Genomic DNA, 15391 nt, shown 5'->3' with positions numbered 1-15391 from the left:
GAAAGGTGGCACCCGCACATCCTGCAATGTGTTCAAAGTTTCAGTCTTGGGTCCGGGTACACCCAGGCTGTCTCCAATATCATGTGGACTCCGCACTTGGGGAAATACTAGGTGCTGCCAAGCCCCCGACCTCTAAAATCATGCCCCCACTCCAGCATCTGGCAAGCCTGGTATCCTAGTGTCAGGAGAAGTGACAGGGCATCCGTGCAACTCCTTGCCTGGAGCCAGCGATGCAGGTTTCTGTTGGGCTCAGCACTTCTCCCGGAAGCCTTCCAGCCGACACATGCGGCTGCCCAGAGCTGCCAGCACCACGCAGGGGTGTGAGCGGGACTTCATTTCCCTACTCACTCCCACAATACACAGATGGTCAATAGACAGACCAGGGCGGTGGCCACGATGATCAAACAGCCTTAGATCCAACCTGGATGTACAGACCCCAAATCTGAAGTGTTTAAATACAACAGACCCTTCTGATGAGCTGATGAGTGGCAGACTTGGATCCACTATGAGCCATCAGAGATGGCAGGTCCTGATGGGCGTGCAGGGATGGGGGACACCGTGAGGAAGTGTACCCGCCTTTGTCCGACACACATCAACCTGCTCTGGGGCACAAACTACTTAGTAAAATGGCTAATTCATTTGGTTACATGGGATCCAAACCCATAGAGAACACAGTCAAAGGACTGATAATATCTGAAGACCACACCAGGCTTTCTAAAGGCACTGTCAGGGAGGTGGGTACAACTTTGCCTATTCCATCTTTCACCACTAGCTGATGCTATTGGTGGGGTTTTTTTTTTTTGTTTTTTTTTTTTTTTAAATCATGGGGGGGTTGGGGAATCTAGGAAAAGCTGTCTCTATCCTCCCACTATGTCCATCTGAAAGAAAGTGGCATTTGGAACTTTTTTAGGAAACACGGAGCCGGAAAGGCTGTCCGAGAGGCTGTTTAGAAACACATTTATGCAGAAGTATGCGTGCACCCCTCCAAAATATCTTCGAGACAGAAGCCTTCTCCCATCTGGGCCCAGGCTCCGGGCGCCTGCGGGGGTGGGAGGCTCAGGCTATTGATGGTGGCAGCGAGACTAACTTTGATCCTTTAATCTAAACTTTTCAATAGCAGATGGGGTGCCAAGCCTTTATATGCAGCTGTGAGCCATGTGTCTACCCACTCCTTTCTTGGGGCAGTTGGCAGTGGGGCTGGCGGGGGGTTCCTCCTGGCTTGGACAGGGGACAGAGGGCTGGGAATGAGGGTCTTCTTTCTTGGCACTGGGTGCTGATGGTAATAATAATACCACCACCACCAGCACCAACAGCAGCAGCCACTGTTTACTTAGCATTTACTATGTGCCAGACACCCAGCTAAGGACTTTACACTCCTCACCTTACTCAGCCCTCCCAGTGGCACTGGGAGGTAAGTCTGCTTTCCAAAGGAGGAAACAGCTGCTCAGAGAGGTTGGTTGAGCCAGTTACTCAAGGCCACCCAGCCAGGGAATAGCACAGCCAGGACTCAAACCCACATGTCTTACAATAAAAATAAAGTTCTTGGCCAGGCGCGGTAGCTCATGTCTGTAATCTCAGCACTTCGGGAGGCTGAGGCGGGTAGATCATCTGAGGTCAGCAGTTCAAGGCCAGCCTGGCCTATGGTGAAATCCCGTCTCTACTAAAAATACAAAAAACAAAAAACACCCAACAAAAAAACCCCCAAAAACAACAACAAAAAATCAAGTTCTTATATACTGAGCTGTACAGAAAGTTCCAGGAGGGCAGGGGTGGTGTCTGTTTTGCTCAACATTGTGCCCCTGTTGCTGACAGAGTGCCTGGCAAACAGTAGGCACTCAATATTTACTGAATGAATTGCATGGGGCAATGACTGCTGGGCACCATGTTTAGTGTTCTCTGTTGCTCACTGAACCCATCCAATGGCCCTTATAATGAGGGGAGGTCATTATCCACATTTTACATTGGGGAAACTGAGGCTCGGAGAAGTCAAGTGTGATGTGGGAAGCAAAATGGCAGCACAGGATTGGCCTGGCTCTGCAGGGAGGTTCTTCAACCTGGAGTCTTGCTCCTTCTTCTTCCACCTGCCAGGTTGGGAGCTGTGTGACTGTCTCCCCAGAATGAAAGTTCCACTTGTTCTTCCTCGAGCACACATCTGCATTTCAGCAAAGGCTTCATCCTTCCAGCCTGGAACTTTTCAATCTACTGGCAGCAAAGACCCTTTAACTGTTTTTCACTCTTTTTAGAGCTCAAATCTCCAGTGGTTTTGTCCAAGCTCCTTGGATTTTTAAATTCCTCTTGCAACTGGGGTAGTGGGTAGGAGCTGGGTCGGGGCGGGTCTAGATTCAGGCTCCATCACTTCTCTGCTGTGTGACCTTGGGCAAGTGGCTTGAATTCTCTGAGCCTGTACTTCTTCAGCTTCCCAGTGAGGAAGGATGATGGAACCTACCTCCCAGGGTACGGGTGTGTGTGGAATCAGTGAATTTGTATCTGTAAGGGCTGAACACACTGCCTGACACACAGAAAGTACCCCAGAAATGACCTCCACATGGTGGCACTTCAACCTTTAAAACCAGGTCCAAAGGCCTCCCTCTCTGAGGCCTCTGCCAGCCATCCTTCCTTGAAGCCTGCTTTCTGTTGTGTATTCTGGTTGTCTGTCTTTGGGTCATGTTGTCCTTGCTGAACCCGAGAGTCTCCAAGGGCAGGCCTGGACTTGAGCTTGAGTTCCCACAGGGCTAGGCACATAGCAAGCACTCAGAGCATAAGCTAATGAGACGCCACGGCTCGAATGCCTGTCCTCCCTTCTGAAAGGGACTGGCCTTTACTGAACACCTCCCAGGCAGCAGCACCCGGCTGGATGCTTTCGTTCAGTCCGCTCTCCAACCCTGAGCTGCTGGGAGGAGCAAAGTTTAGCCAGGGGGTCATGGGGAAAGGGTGCTCCTGGCAGAGGAAACGGCATGGGCAGAGGTGTGGCAGGAAATGGTGCGACACTGCCTTCTAAAGTTAACTGTCACCTGGGTGTGGTGGCTCACATCTGTAATCCCAACACTTTGGGAGGCCGAGGCAGGTGGATCACCTGAAGTCGGGAGTTCGAGACCAGCCTGACCAACATGGTGAAACCTTGTCTCTACTAAAAATACAAAATTAGCTGGGTGTAGTGGCATGTGCCTGTAATCCCAGCTACTCGGGAGGCTGAGGCATGAGAATTGCTTGAACCCTAGAGGCAGAGGTTGCAGTGAGCTGAGATTGCACCACTGCACTCCAGCCTGGGTGACAGAGTGAGACTACATCTCAGAAAATAATAATAATAATAATAAAGTTAACTGTCATCTTCAGGAAAATTGACATTGTTAAGTTTTTCCTTTTTTAACGGGTGAAATACTGTTTTATGCTAACCTTCAGTGTTCCACTGACCATTATGGGACTAACTGAGCAGAAGCGTGGGCATGGAGGAGGGAGAGGAGGAGGGAAGGAGGGAAGGTTAGCACAGACAACACTTTCTAATTGTAGAAAATCTCTATTTCCTGTAGCTGTGCAGGTGGCTTATCCACTAGATGGCACTGAAACGAGTTATTTGGGACAAAAACAAAGCTAAATGCTTCACCTCCCCTGCTACTTCTATCAATATCTATTATATTTCAGCTGGTTCAAATGTAAATGTTTAAAAATTAAGATCACAAAAGTACTCAAAAAAACTCCTTATACCCTTGAGGCGAGAAAGATTTTTAAAAACAGGACCTGATATTCAGAAGCTACAAAGCAAAGATTTGCTAAGATTTCTTGCTTTCTGCAAACATTTTTTTGAATGCCTGCTACATACAATAGACAAGAGACACTACACACTAAGTTGAGAAACAAAAGGCAAACCAGGGGAGAATATATGAAACATGTATACCTGGACAAAGGTTAATATCCCCCATATACAAAGAGTGTCTACAAATCAATAAGAAAATAATCTACTCTCTGGGAGAAAAAATCCACTCTCTGGGCTAAGGAGACATAAACCAGAGATTTCTAAAAGTATAAATATGAATGCTTTATAACATATGAAAAGATATTTAGTGAACTAGTAAGTAAAGGACTGCAATATAAAATCAGCAAGGAGAAAAACATTCTTATTCTGGTCACTGATCCTGGGGTTTGTGGTCAATACAAGGCTACAATGTACTTTTCCTTCCCAAATTTTCTTCTTGGTACAGCACAGTACCAATAGGGGATGCATTCCCAAGCACCCTAACTGCCCAGAGTTGGAGAGGGGTTAGGTAAATTACAATACAGCTATACAAGTGATTGTTAGGGTTGTACAATGAATCAAAGTTACTTGGGATCTGTAATCACACAGGGAAATATGAGTGCTTCATGTCAGATAAAGGAAACAATTCAAAACGGTACATGTAGAATCAGCAACTGTTTTGAAAAAGTACACAGGGAAAAATCACGGAAAAGAAAAACAACAAAATGCTTTTCTAGCTGGTCGTTTTCCCTCTTTCTGTTTCTCTCTATTTTCTGAAGTTGACAGCATGCATATGCTACTTTTATAATCGAGGAGACAAATTTAAAAATTTTAAACGTTGTAGAGCATTTTCCTATTCTATAGGCTCAGGAACCCTGTTGCCTGCACCACTGCTTATCCAATGTCCCTGACAACAGACCGAACCTCGTAGAATCAATAGCAGACGCTTGTCACTCCTATAACTGTTATACCCTGATGTCAATGGGCTGCTGATTACTCAGCCCTGCGGAATGCTTTCATGTACAGCGTAGCGAATCCTCACGTCCACCCCTGAGTAGGTTCTATTACTATCCCTCTTCTAAAGACACAGAAACCAGAGCTCAGAGAGGTTAAAGCCCCTGGCCAAGGTCACACAGCACAAAACACCAAACTGAGAGTTCCACCCAGGTGTGTCAACCTCTATAGCCTGGGCACTGAGCACCTTCCTGATCAGCCTCCCCGCCAAGAGAAGGAGCAAGGTGAGAAATGTCTGCCAGGAATTGCAAATCTGCATCAGATTTGTAAAAACCAAAGCACAGTAGAAAACAACATTTTGGGGCACTCACCTGTCTCTTATCTCCTCAGCAATGTTCATCTGCCTGCCCTCTCATTTCCTCGTTCCTTGTTTGTTTTTTTTTTTTTTTCCTTTTAACTAATCACCCAGTTAACAAGTTAGCCTTCTGAAGCTTGGGTCCGTACCTAGTGACTCTACGAGTGCGATAAAGGAATCAGCCATCACCAATACAGAAGTCAGAGAGGTTTAAATCACATCATCACCCACAACAATGACATTAATTATGCTTTTAACACGTTTTACTGCTTTTTTTTTCTCACTTCACGCCACATCTGTGTGAACAATATCCAAAAGATTTACGGTTTTCTTTCGTAATTACAGACATCCAGGCTGCACACTTATCAAAATACTTGCTGAGCCATCAGGCTCTGTCGTATTCTCTGCCAAAGATCTGTGTTGGCAGCAGTCACTCAAAACAAAAATGTTGAATCAGGACTTGTGTGGCTTCGGGTGGCGGGGAGGAGTATTTCGACAAATAATTTGCCTGTCAAGAAATATAAAAACAGGAGTGTGCGCGTCCCAGCGAATTTTCCAGGAGTGTTATTTTTATGGAGGGGGTTGGAGCTGGGGGGCCGGCAGTGAGCGGGGAAGCTGGAAGCGCCCAACACACATTTGACATTTGGTTCTTGTGTCTGAGGATAAAATTTAATGAGAACAAAAATATGTCTTCCTAATTCCCCTAAGAAATCATTAAAACATTTTGTTATGCTTAAATGTCTCGAAAATGAATTAGAGGCCCTAAAGGGGCTGTTCGTATGGTACGTCTCCATCAGTTAAGGCTCCTCGTTCTCTAAGTCGGTGACAGCTGGGGACAGCTCTCCCTCCCCTGCATTTCTGGGGAGGACAGTTGGGAAATCAGACTCCTGGAGTCAGCACCGGGCTTGGAATGACCTTCCTGCTCCCGGGCTTTGGGGAAAGAGGAGAGAGGGTACATGGACCTTCCAGAAGATTCCATAGCAATCTTGGGACCTCGAGTGGCCCCTGGCCTGTGACTGTTTTAACAGTCTTCTCTCCAGAAAGATGAGGGTCCCATAAGAACACCCCCCAAAATGAGGGCTCGTTTCCAAGTGGGGGGCCGTAAGACCCTTCTGTTTCCCTTTGTCTTCCTGCCTGTCTGTACCCCCAAGCACTAGACATGCTGGTGTCCCCCTGTGACTGTGATGACAGGCTATGTGACCGATGATCTGGTCACTTCTGCCACTCAAAGGTAAGCTTCTGAGGGCTGGGCCCATGTCTGTGTTTGTAGGGTCACAGCTGTGTTCCCAGTGTCCAGCAAGTGCCGGGCACACAGTAGGCACTCAATAAATGCTATCTGAGTAAACAAGATGTGCATGGAAGGGGGGTCTCACTGATGAAGTATCTTTTTGCTCCAATAACCTTTCCTTCCGTTTTTGCTGCTGAGTCTTATTTCTAATATTCAACAATTATTAGGTGCCTACTGTGTACCAGGTTCTGGGTATACGAATTTAGTATGATTTAGTCCGAGGCCTGGTGCATTTCACATCTCCTAGGAAAGCTGGACACATATATGATAAGGAGAATAGTTAACACTTAGTGAGCACCTGCTGTATACTGTGAACCTTGATGCCTCCAAATAACAGCACGAGGCAGGTTCTAATATTATTCTCAATTTATAGAAGAGGAGACTGCAGCTCAGGAAGGTGAATTAATTCCTCTACAGTCACGCAGTAAGTGACACAAACAGGATTCGAATCTGGGTCTTTGAGCCTGAAAGCACACGCATATCTCAGCGCTGCCCCCTCGTGTTACAACTGAGGTACTACGGGGTGCCATGGGAGAGCGCTGCCTGGGGACCCCTGGGAGGCATCTCTGGGGTCTGTACAGGGTCATCCTCCAGTGTCATTTGTCGCTGACACGGTGGGACCCAAAGGATCAAAAAGGGTGGGAAATAAGAGGGTGTCTTTTTCTAGATATCACTGATGAGAGCGGAGACATTATAAGCAAAAAGGCGGCAAGGAATGGTGCCACTGGGCCTCTTGGCCATGAATACGTTATGGCCGGCAGTGAGGGTGATAATGACCCCAGCTGCAGACAAATGGGCTGTCTCGGCCTCGTGCCATAGCGCCATGTCCTCGCAGGGACCACAGCCTACAGCTGTGCCATCAGCTCTTGCCATTCCTTCCACTCTCATCACTGGGAAAACCCACGTGGCTGGACTGTTCCTGTGAGCGCGGGATGGGGTGGAGCATGGGACCAGGCAGCAGGCACATGTGTACTGGCCGAACGTCCACCCCAGAAGGATACCTCTGTGTCCTAACGCCTGGAACCTGTGAATGTGACTTTATTCAAAGTGTCTTTGAGCTGGGCATGGTGGCTGCACCTGCAGACCCAGCCATTCGGGAGGCTGAGGTGGGAGGATCACTTGAGCTCAGGAGGTCAAGGCTGCAGTAAGCCAAGATTGCACCACTGTACTCCAACCTGGGAAACAGAGCAAGACCCTGTCTCTTAAAAAAAAAAAAACAAAAAAACAAAACAAAAAAAACCCAACCAAAAACCAAAGTGTCTTTGCCGATATAATTAAGGATCTTGAGATGAAATCAACCTGGATTATCCAGGTGGCCCCAAAATCTAATGACAAGTGTCATTATAAGAGAAAGGAGGTTGGGCACAGTGGCTTACACCTGTAATCCCAGCTATTCAGGAGGCAGAGGTGGGAGGATCACTTGAGGCCAGGAGTTTGAGACCAGTCTGGGTAACATAGTGAGACTTTGGGACTACAAAAAATAAATTTAAAAAATTAGCTGGGCTTGGGAGGCTGAGGCAGGAAGATTGTTTGAGCCCAGAAGTCTGAGGTTGCAGTGAGCTATGGTCACACCACTGCACTCCAGCCTGGGCTTTGTTAAGCAAGACCTCATATATATTTTTTTAAAAGGAGAGAGAGAGAGAAAGGAGAGGGAGATTGAGACAAAGATACAGAGGAGACATTGGAGTGATATAGCCATAAGCCAAGGGACACCTGGAGCCACCAGAAGCTGGAAGAAGCAGGAAGGATCCTCCCCTGAGCCTTCAGAGAAAGTACAGCCCTGTTGACACCTTGATCTTGGGCCTGTGGCCTTCAGAACAGGGACAGAATGAATCTCTGTTGTTTTAAGGCATCCATGGTAATTTATTACAACAGCCGTAGGAAACTAACTCAGCCTTCCACGTGCAGCCAGCTTGTCACACGGAGCAGAGTCTGGAAATATTTGTTATACATGATGAGACCCGAGTCACATCTCTCCCTGCCTGTGAGACCTTGGGCATCGGGCTCAACCTCTCTGTGCCACAGAGAAGCGAGTTGCTTGGACCTGCTCCCATGGGGCATGTGAAACGCAGAGCACAGAAGAAAGGCAACTTCTATATCAGGCCTGTGCGCTCCAACTTTCCCATGCTCCAAGATCACAGGGGAGCTTGATAAAATGCAGAAGCTGATTCTGTGGGCCGGGGATGGGGCCTGAGACTCTGTATTCCTTCCTTCCTCCCTCCCTTTCTTTCTTTTTTTTTTTTTTTTTTTTGACAGGGTCTTGCTCTGTCACCCAGGCTGGCGTGCAGTGGCACAATCTTAGCTCACTGCAACCTCCACCTCCTGGGTTCAAGCAATTCTTCCACCACAGCTTCCCAAGTAGCTAGGACCACAGGCGCCCACCACCATGCCCGGACAATTTTTGTATTTTTTTTGTAGAGACAGGGTTTCTCCATGTTGCCTAGGCTGGTCTCAAACTCCTGGCTTCAAGTGATCCTCCCACCTGGGCCTCCCAAAGTGCTGGCATTACAGGCATGAGCCGCCATCTGTGGCTGAGACTCTGCATTTCTAACCAGCTTGCAGGTGAGGCTGATGTTTCTGGTCCACAGACCACACTTTGAGTAGCAACAGGCCAGAAGACCTCCCTCTTCATCCAGCCCACATGCTGTCGGAGGGCAAGCTTCGTCAGCATTGCTGGATTAGTGTCCCAGGGCTGCAGTAGAAAAGCACCACCAACTGGGGGCTGAAAACAACAGACACTTATTGTCTTGTAGTTCTGGGGACCATAAGTCCAAAATCAAGACACTGGCAGGGCTGTACTCCTGAAAACTCTAGGGGAGGATCCTTCTTGTCTCTCCCAGTTTCTCGTGGTTGCTGGCAATCTTTGGTGCTCCTTGCCTTGTAGCTACATCATTTCCACCCTGCCTCTGTTTTTACACGGCTTTCCTCAGTGGCTATCTCTGTACCCTCGTCTCTTTTTTTTTTTTTTTTTTTTTTGAGACAGGGTCTTGCTCTGTCACCCAGGCTGGAGTGCAGTGTTGTGATCTTGGCTCATTGCAACCTCCGCCTCCTGGGTTCAAGTGATTCTCCTGCCTCAGCCTCTCGAGTAGCTGGGAATACAGGCTACCACGCCTGGCTAATTTTTGTATTTTTAGTAGACATGGGGTTTCCCCATGTTGGCCAGGCTTGTCTTGAACTTCTGACCTCAAGTGATCCTCCTGCCTCTGTCTCCCAAAGTGCTGGGATTGCAGGCTTTGAGCCACTGTGCCTGGCCCCATACTTCTTACAACACCAGTCATTGGATTTAGGGCTCACCCTAAAGCCAGGATGATCTCATCTTGAGATCCTTAGCTAATTACATCTGCAAAGACTTATTTTCAAATAAGGTCATATTTTGAAGTTCCACGTAGACATAAATTTTGGAGGCCACACTATCCAACCCACTACAGTTGCCCCAGACAGAGGAACAGTGGACTTTCCCACCCCAAATACAAAGATCCCAGAAATGACCTTGACATCTAATCTAAATGACTTTGTGTTCTCTGTGGCTTGGGTTTTGCAGTCAGACAGCTGAGGGTGGGATGTCATTTTCCTCTTCACAGGCCCCCAGCCTCAAACACCTCCCGTAGTGCTGATTCCTGCCACTGTGTGGAAGGATGGGGAAAGGACTGGGAGAGGTCTGTGTGGGGAGAGTTAGCACAGCAAGGCCTCCTCCGGGCTCTGCCATTGGTAAGCAGATCATTTCAACTCTTTGGGCTCCTGTTTCTGGGTCAGTAAATGAGAAGGTAGCAGGGGATGGGCCATTTAAAATAAGAGAAAGTTTTGGCCAGGTGCGGTGGCTCACATCTGTAATCCTAGCACTTTGGGAGGCTGAGGTGGGCGGATCACTTGAGGCCAGGAGTTTGAGACCAGGCTGGCCAACATAGGGCAACCCTGTCTCTACTAAAAATACAAAAAGTTAGCCGGGAATGGTGGTGCATGCCTGTAATCCCAGCTACTCGGGAGGCTGAGGCAGGAGAATTGCTTGAACCCGGGAGGCGGAGGTTGCAGTGAGCTGAGATCGCGCTACTGCACTCCAGCCTGGGCAACAGAGCAAGACCCTGTCTCAAAAATAAAATAAAATAAAATAAAATAAAATAAAATAAAATAAAATAAAATAGGGGAAGCTTTTATGGATGTCTGGCATATGTATAGATCCTTTGTGTACAACCAAATGTTCTCAAACTGTAACCCAAACCAGGACCGAGAAACCACAGTCCCAGCACCCAGAGGCCCCTCCCAGGAACTCTTGCCCCCCTTCAAGTGTTTGAAACCACTATCTTGATTTCCAATAGTACGGGTTGACTTTTTTTTTCAATTAAGGTGAAATTCATACTACAGAAAATTTATCATTTTAATGTGAACAATTCAATGGCATTTAGTACATTCTTGATGTTCTACAACCACTTGTTCACTTAGTTCCAGAATATTTTTATCCCCCAAAAAGAAACTCATACCGATTAAGCAGTCACTCTCCAATCGCCCTCCCCAGCCCCAGGCAACCAACAATCTACTCTATCTACGGCTTGCCTGTTCTGGATGTTTCATGTAAATGGAATCCTACACTACGTGGCCTTGGTTTCTGGCTTCCTTCACTCAGCACTGTGTTTTCGAGGTTCATCTTCACTGAAGCACATATCACAGCTCCATTCCTTTTTTATTTGAGACAGAGGACAGTCGTGCTCTGTCATCCAGGCTGGAGTGCAGGCATGATCTCAGCTCACTGCAATCTCCACCTTCTGGGTTCAAGCGATTCTCCTGTCTCAGCCTCCCGAGCAGCTGCGATTACAGGTGCCCACCACCACACCTGGCTAATTTTTGTATTTTTAGTAGAGATGGGATTTCTACTAAAACTGCTGGGTTGGCCAGACTGGTCTCGAACTCCTGACCTCAGGTAATCGGCCCACCTCGGCCTCCTAAAGTGCTGAGATTACAGGCGTGATCCTCTGTACCCGGCCCTCCATGCCTTTTCATGGAAAGGGAGTAATACTCCCTTGTAAGTCTAGGCCACATTTTGTTTATGCATCCATCTGTTGATGGCCATGTGGATTGCTTCCCCCTTTTGACCACTGAGTAACATTAATTGTCTGTTTTTAGATTTTCTGTAGGTGGAATCCTACAGGATGTGCTCTTCTGGGGCTGGCTTTTACTCAACAGCAGATTTTTGGGGTTGGTTGTGCCATTCTGGGGGAGGCACTGGAGGTCTTGCCTCTATTGCCACCTGCAGGCAGAGAGCACTGGGTGCCCTCAGTCTTCTGTGCTAATGGGATGGGGGCTCTAGTGGGTAAGATTTCAGCTCCCCAAGTAGGTCCAGGTGGGACATCTCATCAGGAGTCCCCCTAAAGCAGGCTTCTGGCTGATGTGACAACATGATGAAGGAAGATGGGGGGAGCCCTGTGGGGACATGTCACACCAGACTGGCCACAGCTCCCCCTGCCCTATACAGAGTGCCTGGCCTCACCCAGGAGCCCAGGCATGTCCCCACATCCCACCTCAAAGTCCCTGTGTCATAGTCCTAATGGCTATTTATTGTTGTTAACTATTCAATTACGGAGCCCAAGCATTTCTTACCTGGTGCTTCAATTAATTGCTTGTAAACACTCAGAAAAGCAGCCTCCGCCTCCTGACTTCTCTTACTAAGGGCCACCACCTTTGGAGACAACAAGAGAAAGAGTCACGTGTAACCATGGCACCTGTGTCTGCAAGCAAATTTCATCATTTTTTTTTTCCACAAGAAAACATCTGCAGGTTTTTTGTTTGTTTGTTTGTTTGTTTGTTTTTTGAGACAGAGTCTTTCTCTGTCGCCCAGGCTGGAGTGCCATAGAATGATCTCAGCTCACTGTAACCTCCGCCTCCTGGGTTCAAGTAATTCTCCTGCCTCAGCCTCCTGAGTAGCTGGGATTACAGGTGCCTGCTACCACTACAGGTGCCTGCCACCATGCCCAGCTAATTTTTTTTGTACTTTTGGTAGAGACGGTTTGACCACATTGGCCAGGGTGGTCTCAAACTCCTGACCTCAGGTTATCTGCCCACCTTGGCCTCCCAAAGTTCTGGGATTACAGGCATGAGCCACCATGGCTGGCCACGTATTTTTTTTCTTGTTCGTTTAAGAGATGGGGTCTTGCTACAGGTTGCCCAGGCTCGTCTCGACCTCCTGCGATCCCCCTGCCTCGGCCTCCCAAAGTGCTGGGATTACAGGCCACCACCGCACCTGGCCTTAGTCATTTTCTACCTGTGCAAACATGGGATGGGAGAGGGGCAAGAAGGAGAAATGAAGGTTAAAAGTGTGGGCTCTGGAGTTAGAAAATCTGGGTTGAAAGCCCAGCTTCACTGTGTGCAGGCTGTGTGACCTTGCACTGCCCCTCTCTGATTCTCAGTTTCTTCATCTGTAAAATGCGGGGTAAATAACAGGACCTACCTCCTAGGCCTGTTGGGATTAAATGGAGCCGCACCTAAGTGCTAAGCACAGGGCCCGGCACACGGTGTGTTGGTGACACCTGTTATTCTTCTTATTAGTAAAGGGTAGACTGGAAGTTCAAATATGATACATGTTTTAGGAGGAAAGTGGGACACGTCTAGAGAATATTTCTTGCCACTAAAAATTAAAGAGAAATTGTTAAAGCTCTCGTAAGATATGAAACAACTTCAACAAATGTTGGAGGGTAACAGAATTACCCTCTTTAAAAGAGGTGGAAATGTATGGGTGATTAAAGTGACTAAAAAAGGTTAGTTTTAGGCTGGGAGTGGTGACTCATGCCTTTAATCCCAGTGCTTTGGGAGGCTGAGGCGGGAGGATTGTTTGAGCTCAGGAGTTCGAAACCAGCCTGAGCAACATAGTGAGACCCTGTTTCTACAAAAGATAAAAAAATTAGCCAGGCAGGGTGGCTCGTGCCTGTTGTCCCAGCTACTTAGGAGGCTGAGGTAAGAGGATTGTTTGAGGCCAGGATTTCGAGGCTGCCATGAGCTATGATTGCACCACTGCACTTCAGCCTGGGCAATAGAGTGAGACCCTATCTTAGAAAAAAAAAAAAAAAAGATCCATTACAAAATCTCTGTAATTTCTCTCATTGTTAGTCTGAGAAAGTCCCTGGTCTCTCACCTTCCAGCATGGATGACAGTCTCTCATTCCCTCAACAAATGTTTCCTGAGCACCTGCTATGCGCCAAGCACTGTGGGCTGAGAACCCAGCCATGAATAAGGCAGACTCGTGTCCCACCCTTATGGGACTTACAGTCCGGTGGGGACACTGGCATTAAGGCAGCTTCCCCAGATGACTCATTAATTACAAGTGCTGAACGCTTGGCAGAAAAGCACAGGGTGGCCTTGGGAGTGTGTAAGTTGGGGGGAGGCTGACCCAGTTTGGTAACAGAACATCAGGAATTATCTCCCTGAGAAGGGGAAGTCACTTGGGGGAGGGCAGAAAAAAAGTTCTAGAAGCTAGACAAAGGGAAAATCACCGAGCTGTAGGTAGGTCTTTTTTAAATTTAAATTTTATTTATTTATTTATTTAGAGACAGAGTCTTTCTCTGTCGCCCAGGCTGGAGTGCAGTGGCACGATCTCGGCTCACTGTAACCTCTGCCTTCTGGGTTCAAGCAATTCTCCTCAGCCTCAGCCTCCCGAGTAGCTGAGATTACAGGCGCCTGCCACCATACCTGGCTAATTTTTTGTATTTTTAGTAGACATGGGGTTTCACCATGTTGGCCAGGCTGGTCTCGAACTCCTCACCTCAAGTGATCCGCCCACCTCGGCCTCCCACAGTGCTGGGATTACAGGCATGAGCCACTGCGCCTGGCCCTGTGGGTAGATTTTTGTCCTTGCTTAGATGGACAAGAGTGAGTTTCTGGGGACATGCGATTGAGTGGGAGACACAGCTATGGCCAGTAGGAAGCATAACCACTGCACATCAGCCTGGGCAATAGAATGAGACCCTATCTTTACAAACAAAACAAATGCACAGGAGGAGGTGCAAACACTGGCGGCTCCTGTGGGCCCTGAGGAGGGGGCAATTCATTCAGAATCTTGGGGCAGGGGCGGGGGAGGGGGCATCCCTGATGGGCTAATAAAAACAAATGGCACCGAACGTTTACTGTGTGCCAGAAGCTTTTACTATTCATGATAGTCTGTCTCCACGGACACATCAATCACCGAATGGCTGCTGCCACCTGCCCCATCATACAGATTAGAAAACGGAGGCTCAAGGACGTCAAGCCACTTGCCCAAGGTCACCCAGTTAGCAAATGGCAGGGCCAAGATTCACACCAGGTCTGGGGATTCAAATTGCCACTCTGAATTCAAATGCTGCCTTCCTTTTGTCCTGGATAGAAAAATTACCCCAGCCAGTGGGGCCGGGCGTTCAGAGCCCATGAGGATGCTGCTGCCTTACAAGCCAACTACAGCTGCCTTGGGCGAGAGGCTGCGGTGCTGGTGACTTGGCACCCAAGAAAACAATGAGAAACAAAAGCAATTCATCTCATGGGTCTTAGAAGGAGAATTATCAAAGACCAGCCAGAAGAATGACTCAATGTTCCATTTTACGGTTGCCTGAGCTGAGTGCATGTGGTGGCTGGGGTCTGAGGAAAGGCACTGGCCTCCAATGAGAGACTGAGCAAGGGTGGGGACAAGTGCTGGAAGATTCCTTTAATGTTTCCCTGTCCCTGCCTAGAGCACCCCCTACTTTCCCTTCATGGCACTTATCAGTGTATAATGGTCCATGATTTATCTCTTCCAGTGGGGAAGACTAAATCTAACATTATAAGGAGGATGATAGTTTTGGTCTTAAGTTATCCCCACTGGAGCGGAGCTGTTCAATAAGGCAGCCACCGGTCCATGTGCTACTGAGCACTTGAAATGCAACGATTCCAAACTGAGATGGGTTGTAAGTGTAAAATATAGCATTTCTAAGTCTTAGAAAGAAAAAGGAATGTAAAATACCCCAATACTTTTTTTTTTTTTTCCTGAGACAGAGTCTCGCTCTGTAGCCCAGGCTGGAGTGCAGTGGCACGATCTCGGCTCACTGCAAGCTCCGCCTCCCGGGTTCGCGCCATT

The 15391-nt window shown here is 47.9% G+C and overlaps 1 protein-coding gene across 5 annotated transcripts in view; it reads right to left on the bottom strand.

Annotated features, from left to right (window-relative positions):
- The window catches only part of CUX2 (cut like homeobox 2), a 317720-nt gene that overhangs the window by 76464 nt on the left and 225865 nt on the right, over window positions 1-15391 (bottom strand). For all 5 annotated transcript variants that reach the window (XM_031001066.3, XM_055359054.1, XM_055359051.2 and 2 more), the window contains one exon: window positions 11917-11995. In XM_031001066.3, coding sequence (XP_030856926.1) covers window positions 11917-11995 — 79 coding nt within the window. The remainder of the gene's footprint in view (window positions 1-11916; window positions 11996-15391) is intronic.

This window comes from Gorilla gorilla, chromosome 10 (assembly GCF_029281585.2).
Source record: "Gorilla gorilla gorilla isolate KB3781 chromosome 10, NHGRI_mGorGor1-v2.1_pri, whole genome shotgun sequence".
NCBI classification, from domain to species: domain Eukaryota; kingdom Metazoa; phylum Chordata; class Mammalia; order Primates; family Hominidae; genus Gorilla; species Gorilla gorilla.
The sequence above is the reverse complement of the archived record's forward strand: the minus strand, read 5'-3'. Positions and strand labels throughout refer to the sequence as shown.